Source organism: Phoenix dactylifera, chromosome 16 (assembly GCF_051530095.1).
Source record: "Phoenix dactylifera cultivar Ajwa chromosome 16, Ajwa_hap1_PhDact_Kaust_v1.1, whole genome shotgun sequence".
NCBI classification, from domain to species: domain Eukaryota; kingdom Viridiplantae; phylum Streptophyta; class Magnoliopsida; order Arecales; family Arecaceae; genus Phoenix; species Phoenix dactylifera.
In genome coordinates this window covers 24164604-24173858 of record NC_143205.1, presented here as the reverse complement: position 1 = coordinate 24173858, position 9255 = coordinate 24164604, and the positions used below count along the sequence as shown (strand labels likewise).

The 9255-nt window shown below is 37.4% G+C and overlaps 1 protein-coding gene across 1 annotated transcript; it reads right to left on the bottom strand.

Moving 5' to 3' along the window:
- Positions 1-378: 378 nt before the first annotated feature.
- On the bottom strand, positions 379-8124 carry LOC103718254 (Ribophorin I). The gene is made up of 8 exons (XM_008806983.6): positions 7820-8124; positions 6889-6933; positions 5888-6519; positions 3868-4015; positions 3289-3468; positions 2272-2340; positions 1290-1379; positions 379-692 (listed from the first exon to the last, which is right to left on the bottom strand). Exons 1-8 carry the CDS (start codon positions 7925-7927, stop codon positions 567-569), a joined length of 1398 nt encoding a protein of 465 aa, XP_008805205.2. The 5' UTR covers positions 7928-8124; the 3' UTR covers positions 379-566.
- Positions 8125-9255: the final 1131 nt, after the last annotated feature.

Here is a 9255-nt window from a genome sequence, read left to right as displayed (position 1 = left end):
TCTGTTTCGTGCATTTATGTTTGCATGCCCACAGCAGCCCATAGTGAAGTTGGTTTTCCGTCTTTCTTACTTTTTTCCCGCAAAAATGTTTCCCCTAATCCGGTTCATAAACTTTGGTTATTGCTAATCTCAGAATATGAGAGATGACTGATTCATTTGAGATTGGGGGACCCAAATAATAGGAACACAAGATTAATATACGATGACAGTAAAATCAGCTACACCATGTCACCATGATGACAAATATCCAAAGTAATGATTGTTTATAGGAAACAATATCATTCGACAAACATGATAATTTGGTAATATCTAGAGGAAAAGATTAACCATATCTCAGAACTTCAAAATGAGAGGAAAGATTAAAAACAGTGCTCATAATTTTTAAGAAACAATCCAAAATTGTTATACTCATCATAATTATCCTACAAAAGCCTTGCAAGCCCCTGATAGGTAATGCTTCAAAGCCTCAGTCAAATGCTACAAGGGTCGGGAGTTTGATGGTTTTCTAATTGAATAACTGCTCCGCAAAGCTATAAAATGACCTCTTCAACCTTCTGAGATCAGAATTATGATTTTCTAATTGATAGATCAATGTGCAAATAAGCAATGCAAGCAACGAAAAACAGGAAAACTGCAGATACCAACATCAAGGGCTCAGCAAGCATGAATATTGGATTGAAGTCATAGTAGACCTGCAGTGAAACAAAAAAACATAAACAGAATATTATAAAATGAAGGCAAATACCATGAAGCAAAGAGAGCACCAATATGTTGTCCAACAAAAAGATAGTGATTGAGTTATTGATGATGAAAACAATCTAAAAGGACATTCAGAGATTGAAATGACAAATGGGACACCATTAATACAAGTCATGCACAAGAAACATCCAACTGTATGCAACGAGAACAAAAGGTATGAAAAGAACATTTTGCTGTTAAACTGAGTCATCCATGCAAACATATGCATGGATTGTCCCACAAATTTTTTTTTCTTCTCTTTTTTTTGGCGGAGAGGGTGAGGTGGAGGAGGGTGAAGGGTTTTGAAATTTGAGCATTTCCATGGCATCGTGCATTTGTGGACAAATATAAAGTACCCCTTTTGAACCACAAGGAATCAGACTTCAGCTTTAGTACTTGTTCAAATACTCTTTTTTTTAAAAAAAAATATAGCAATACACGGACTTTCCCATTGGCTTCATCAAGCTTGGGGGGGAAAAAACAGTAATGGTTGTCCTTAACCAAGTGGAATTTATAAAATTCAGTTTACATAAAATGTGCTGGAGACCTACCTGGAAAGGGATATTGTGCTCCGGTACTATATTTCTCTTTTTGAGAACCATTGTAGTCCTCCCAACAACATCAAGATATGCATAAGTCGTCTGCAGTTGTTACACAAATAATAAAATCTGTCTGATCAGCAGAAAGGTGTTGCTGGGAAAGCATGCAATACTGACAAAATTGTAAAGAACAACTATGAAAAATATGTAACAGATTCTGGTTCCAGATATTTAAATTTTTTACAGGACACTAGTATTTGGTACACATGCAATAACATGAGACAAATTCAAGAGAAAGGAGAACTAGATGTTTGTGAATACATGTTTGTGTGTGAGTTCTTTTCTAAACATGCAAATCATTTTCCATGAAGTATGAGATTAATTCTAGATAAAAGATAGAGAAATTTTTGATTGATGATTGTGGTCACATCCACTGAAATGCATGTCACTCATTCAAGTGGAAGGAGTATCTAGTGAGTTGCTGCAATTCCATCACCCCCAAAAAATGTCCTTGATAAGTTTATTTTTTCCCATAAGATCATAATTTATGTGGAAAAAAGCCCAACTTGAATGGTGCCATTGGAGAAATGATCACTCTTTAAAGCCACAGCTTAAATTTTTACGTGCACAAAAAGCGGCCATATTGTTGTGACTGCAAAGTGAGTCCAAGACCAAGAGCCAATGCAACCATGTTTCCACTAATTAAGAATCGCCAGAATATTCAACTACTACTTATAGAAAGGAAAATTTGATACAGAAAAAAGAAAAATAAATCAGTAACTGTATTTATCTCTGTCAATTAGTGACAACATTTTCAATCGAGAGCCCCAGCTTGCACGATAGCCTCAAAAATCAAGCATTAGCATAACAGAAGAACTTTTTCATTGCTAAGTTGTGGATGATTCTTTCAATCTCCAGCTTGTAATCATTGTCAAACAACGATATAGACATCTCAACTCAGCTATTAGTTTGGAAAGGAACTACATGTAATTACCTCAAGTTGTTGATTTACTGGAAACGGAACCGCAGATGATGGATTTTTGGATCCCTCAGGAAGCACCACCTGAAGTAACAATCTTACTGTCAATAGTTTCAGAAGGCAGTTCAGTCAACTATGCATACATGCATCACTAACAATCACCAATTTGTTCCTTTACATAACCGCTGATCACTAGTCTACTTTGAAATTCTTTTCATCTTAAATGGCCCTGTCCATGTGGACCCAAGACTTTTTGAGACATTTTCCCCCTTTTCTCATTTTATAAGAACTCTTCCTACATGTTGCATTATTGCATTTCTCACTCAAGAAACAATCAAAAACTAAGAAATTTCTGGATATTGGTTATAGCATATAGAGCAATGCACAAGTAAGAAAGTGAGTATTCAGTGGAAAGTCATGGGCAAAGGCTCCAAATAATAACATGCGCTCAGCATATAGATATACAAGAATGAAAACTACAAGATTCTAGACATAAGAACAAGACTGATTCATTTTTTTGCCAATACCTGGCAATGATCTCAAGCTTCATCATCAGGACTAACAGTATTTAGAAGACAAAATTGTTGCAGGAACTGCTAAAATAAACTTCATTATATTGCTATTTAATCCTCAAAGAAATAGATGGCTATCTAGCCTGCAGTGGCAATTTGTAAATTTGGATAATAATATTTCCAGTTGAATTGATCTCTATGAAATGATTTCAATCTCCAGGTGTTTTTTAATAATTGTCCCTCATAATCAGGGCAGACATTGAAAGAAAAGTTTTCAACTGCTAGTTTTAATAGAGGATGCAATCCTCAAAGTAACAGAGAGAATGATCCTGTAAATACAATGAGTATAGAGTAGTGTGCTGGTTGTAGCTATGTTTACTTGATGGAAATTTTATTATGTTTTTACTGCCACAATTACACATCCAATATACCATATATGTTATGAATCTTCATAATATAAAACTTGAAAAAAGCTAGAGGCATGATAATACATCCTTGAACTCAAACCTGTCGAACTTACTTTAATGGTTAGCTCATCTACCACAGTTTCAACGAGAGGGCATCCGAAACTGAAGTTCAGGTAATGCTTGCCATCAGGTGATTTGAAAAGGAAATCTTGCAATGGGAGCCCATAACCAATGACAAAAGTGGCCTTCCAACCTCCAAATAATGGATATCGAGGTTCTATTTCTAGTTCTGACTGCAAAATCAACACAAGATGAAAAAATAATTTATTGGCACCAGAGTATTACAAACTTGTCAAGAAATCACATTCATAGAAGCTTTCATTACTCTTTACAGCCCCAAGTGCATTCTCAAAATACTTCATAGATCATTTTTTCTTCTATACATATAAATAAACAAATATATGTGCATATATTACATAGTACATATCTATGTACATACATACATACATTTATGTATGTATGTACATATGTATATATGTATGAACCAATCTAAACAATTCTAAGGGAAATATAGTAACCATAAATGAGTGTGCATGCATGTGAGAGAGAGAGAGAGAGAGAGAGAGAGAGAGAGAGATTACATAAACAGTCTTGCGACAAGTTACATAAAGTAGACATATCATTTTCTGTACCTTTTGAGAACCAATACGCAAATGTGATGATGAGATATTACCAATCTCATCACGATAATAAACCGAGTGAACTCGAGGGGGAAGCCTTGCAAGAAGATGCTTAAATGAAGAGACACCGCTAATAGATGGCCTTGATTGATATTCAACCCTAACAAGGATGTTAAGCAAATATATGATAAGCTAGCTACATGTGCAGAAACTACATAAATAAGTCTCCAGACAATATGCATGCTTAGGATAACGCCCTATCAGATATACATAGACATAGATTTGATTAGTTGCATAAGATCCATTTCTAATTCAAATAAACAATGATTCTCACTAAAATCATATGGGTTGATGCAAGATCAAGAAACATGTCAAACAGCAACAAGAGTTCTAGTCATATTGATTTAAATATAAATCACTAAACAAAGGCAACGGATTATATATATTCCCGAGAAATAATCCTATAAAGAAATATTGCCTAAATTAGAAAGTCCATGGGCAAATAAACATTATATCTTTCAAAGTAGTTGAACTTAGGTTGGTTGAGAATCTAATTGCAGTCAATGTTTAGGGAGTTTGATCAATATTAAGTTGGCGGACAGTCCTCAAATTTGCATTTGTTTTTGATATTTTAGAATTTTGGATATTTGTAGTTTGGCCAAATTATATCGAATTCATGAGGTAAACATAGTAAAACATCTGTTCTTTGCAGCAAATTCCACGTTTCCTTTAGTTACCCTATTTGTGTTTATTTTCATAGATTGGGTTCACAAATCACTAGCTTTCAGAAAAAACAGATAAGAAAGCAATAAATGCAAGAGATGAAAGTTCCATGACAAGGTGATACTGATAAAAAACCAAATCGATGAAGATGACAAAGTTATCTCATTTTCTTGACCAATCTGCTTCCCAGAACTTTGATATTATCTGCAGAAGGTGAGGATCTAGAGAGACCTACTTCACAGAAAAAGAACACCGCATATGTCTTTAGTCAGAACAGTGATGAACCTCCTAGAATTGAGCTAAAAAATCATCAACAAAGTTTGATCCTATGATTTATGTCTCTATATCTGAACCGTATAATTAGAGGGGTCTTGGTTTCCTTTACAAACCATTAGGCATGGGAGTTAAATACCCAACAAATCAAACTAAAAAATGTATCATAATGCTTAAGTAGAAAGATTGTACTCACTGATCTTTCTAGACTGGAATTTGGAACTATATTGAAGGAAATTCAGTATCAATCAATCGATTTGGGCCAAAAAATTCTTAATCTTGGAAGACTATGGAGTAGTTTCTTTATCTCTCCATGCATTCTAAAAGAAAACAGCTTTATATATCATCATGCCACACTAGGATGATGAGGCAGTGCAGCAATATCATACCAGAAGAAAATATAATAAGACTCCATCTGTTTAATTTTACAAGAATTGATTGCTAGAATCAGGGTGGACTCAAGGATATCATATTAGGTTAAGAAAAGGTCAGCGTCACGGTGCAAGTTTATATATTTCACTGACACATGACATGTCTGAATCGAGCTCATTCAACATCCTTGGCTTTGCAACTTAAATTAGTGTCTATCTTGGACACAATGGAAAATGCTTATTTGGTGCCAACCTGAACAAATGTTGACATTTGTTGCTAACAGTTAATGTCAAAAGTGAGCACCTATGGTGCATTTGTGTACTAGCCTCGATCATTTGAGATTCTAAACCTTAAATGGCCTTCCTAGGAAGAGATTGAGTAACATCAGGAGATTGTCAGGTAATCATATGCTAACAGTTACGGGTGGATACAACAGGAGCATGAACAGAAGAGACGAATCAACAGGATCTTTAAAAACAAAACAGTGGAAGTTAAATGAATGTAATAGCACTGGATGGGCTTGGGAAGCCAAGAACTGAACCAACTAGCACATGACATCAGATAAATACTTGTCTGGATCAAGATCACTTACTTAGGTTGATCATTGTGTAAACCTAGAATCGCATATTTTCATGATGACATTGCGTATGTTTCTTGAACTAACCTCGAAAAGACACCTTTGTGTCGCGCACCAGCATGCTTGAGTTTGTAATACTCCCTGACCTGAAGATTTCCCCAATGAGAAATTTCCACCTCACGCACGAGTTCTTCAACAACTGCAAATGGATTGTTGTTCTCGAAATGTACAATTATTGGAGAATATGAAAATGGTGGAAGATCGTGATAGAGGCCATATCTTAACTCTGTCCCAGCACGGATAGTAGGATCTACCCTTGTGTAAGATTCCACCTTGTTACTTGGTGTTTTGATATATGTAATCTGCTCCATAACATGATAAGGTGATAGAAGCATTGCACTGTCATGATAGTAAACAAATTGAGTCTCTGACTGGCTGATCTCCGCTGGAAATGGCTCTAGACAATGTGTTATTATGTAGAGCACCTCCAATAGTGCTGCCTCACCAGTCTTCAATGGATTACGTAGAGATATAGAGAACAGATGAGCGCCATTTGGTGTATCAGGTAACTCAGTTGGATTCACAGAAAGAGGTACATAAATTTTCTTTTTGCGTTTTCCTTCAGCTGTGGATGCTTTTAGTATTGCCAGGTGTTCAGCATCGGTAGGTGGGAAAGCAAGGAGAACATCAGAAGCTTGAGATGCCCCGACATTTTCCACCTGAGTGAGTTTCATGAAAAGCAGATATAAATACTAAACAGGAGAAAAGGAATCAAGAGTGACAGCAGAAAACAGGTTCCAGACATGTATAGCCTACTCAAAACTAGGAAGCATAATCAGTGCCTCCCCATTTTCGATAAAATTTGAGGAGACCTCCACCTATTCTATGCCGGGTGCAATAGAGAAGATTTGATATGCAATTTTTTTTGCTCCGTATAATTATATCATTTCAAGAGGTACAAAATAATAGATGCTTGTTCACTACAGTAAAACTTTATGAAGGATTCTGATAAACAAGTGCATAAGTTCCGATTATCAGTTCAATGCAAAAGATTAAGCAGAACATAGTAGGTGTGTTTGGAAATGTACCTTCAGAGTTAGAAAAACCCTTACAATGGACGAAGTCAGGTCAATCTGCATCAGCATCAAATGCAAGAATAGTTGAAGTCATTAAATTAGGAATTCGGAATATACCAATATGTCAGGTGACAGGCATGCACATCACATCTTCTCATTACGCTAACACCTTCACCCAAAAAAAAAAATTCCCACAGACACAAAAGGTAAAAAAAAGAAAAAACATTTCAGCATCCATTGTTGCCAACATAACAGTCCAGCAGTGAAGTAAACTCTCATGAAATTTGAAAAAAATGGTTACGCACAAACAAAAACTCCTATTTTTTTTCAAAAAAAAAAATTGGATCGATAAAAGGGCTTCACTTCCATCCCGATGAGAAGATACTTCACATTGATATCGCTATTTAAAGAGGAAGCAGTTTAGAATGAGGGATGCCCTATGCTTGGTCGCTGTTAGGCCTATTAAAGAGGTCTCAAAGAATTGATTAGCCAATCACTATAGACCAAATGGGAAAGAAGAAAAAGAGTAAAAAGAAACCTCGTTCCAAGCGAATATATTGCCTGGAAACACAATCAGGATGTTGAAGCCTGCAAAACCTCTTGCCAAGTGCTAACAAGAGAAGGTACCATCACACAGGAAAAGACTAGTGGAGCATAACATCTGGCCAAAGAAAAGCACCGCAACGTTTCTAAAGCAAGACATAAGAGGATCGAAAACGAGGAAAGGACCGAAAACAAAAGGAAAAAAGAAAGAAAGCTGAAGATATTTAGATTCATTCGCACATATCATACGATTCTGAATCAGACGACTGTAATTCTGAAAAAAGAAAACAGATCTGATAACTCGGAATATCACGGGCATCAGCGCAAACCCTAATTCGAATACTAGCAGTTTTAAGGAAAAGAAAATCCGGTGGGACATAGGAGGGATTGGGGAGCTTACCCGTCTCTCCGCGGAGAGAACTCGGATGTCCGGCGAGGAGGAAGAAGATGAACCCAAGGAGGAGGAAACGAGGAGGAGAAAGAGAAGGACTAGGGTTCGGCGATCCATGTTCCTTTCCCCACGATCCCAAGACAAAGCAGAAGCTCCCCCAGCCCCAGCGTCAAAGCTTGTCTCCTCTTCCCCTGCGGCGTATCCAAGCAGGGCCTAAGACGAGCCTTGTTGGTGTTGCATCGGGCTACAGCCGCGCGCCCTTTTGCAACGCCCTCTCGATTCGCGAGGGTAAGCTGGGAACGAATGAATGGACCTAATAGTTCCACCCTGGGGTGAAATAAATCCACTTGGGATGATGATTTCATCCTATCTCCATAACCGATCCGGCCTACTAATGCTTGCTCCACGTTTTATTTTTTTTTTCTTTACTCCTGAAATAGAAGTAGGTAGGGTTTTTTTCTTTTCTTTTCTTTTCTTTTTTTTGCTAAAACGAACCCACTTAGGATGATGATTTCATCCTATCTCCATGACCGATCCGGTCTACTAATGCTTGTTCCGTTGACACCACTCCATGTTTTATTTTTTTTTCTTTACTCCTGGAATAGAAGTAGGTAGGGTTTTTTTCTTTTCTTTTCTTTTCTTTTCTTTTTTTTTTTTGCTAAAACGAACCCACTTAGGATGATGATTTCATCCTATCTCCATGACCGATCCGGTCTACTAATGCTTGTTCCGTTGACACCACTTCACGTTTTATTTTTTTTTCTTTACTCCTAGAATAGAAGTAGGTAGGGTTTTTTTCTTTTCTTTTCTTTTTTTTTTGCTAAAACGAACGTTTTACACCACTTTAGTATGAATACATTCTAAAAAATCAGAAACAACTGGCTCCTAAAAGCCCTTAGCATTTGTGCCTTAGTGGGTGCCCACCTACCTCTCTAGCTCGATCATGAATTCAGCCAATTACCATGGTTGAGTCATCCTCCATCAAGATGGTGTTGGCTCTCAGCATGCGTCGCACATGGCTGAGGGAGCCCAAATAGCCCTCAGCTTTGTTTCAGGCAACGAGATATCGAAGATCGGGCTCCCGCCAGCTACTACAAGTTTGGAAGCTGGGCCTTTGATCATAAAGTTCGCTCCCCCCTTTTGCCACCATCCATCACACATCCATCAAAGTTAACTTTGAGAAAATTTGAAAGTGGGGGTTCCTAGATGGTGAACGCCATTCGAGACGCTACAGGAGTAGAGGTAGAGTTCTAAGTGCTTCGAGCTATCAAGGGTTCTTCACAAGGACTGAAGTGGATGATCCAGCAGCTTACACCCAAGCCCCCTCCAGAACTATCTCTACCCCAAAATTTATGTATTTTGGATCACCCAAATGTGGCAAGCAACATATGCAACCGAAACGACCTCCAACCAGAGATGTGGCTATCCGACCAACTCCTTAGGTC

Bases quoted from the DNA above. Each gene is read 5' to 3' on its own strand.
- LOC103718254 (XM_008806983.6), bottom strand. From the start codon at position 7,927: ATGGATCGCCGAACCCTAGTCCTTCTCTTTCTCCTCCTCGTTTCCTCC. The intron at 3,469-3,867 runs GTACAGAAAATG...TTGATTTTGCAG, and splicing joins TGCGTATTGGTTCTCAAAAG to TCAGAACTAGAAATAGAACC. The intron at 2,341-3,288 runs GTAAGTTCGACA...TTGTTACTTCAG, and splicing joins TAGATGAGCTAACCATTAAA to GTGGTGCTTCCTGAGGGATC.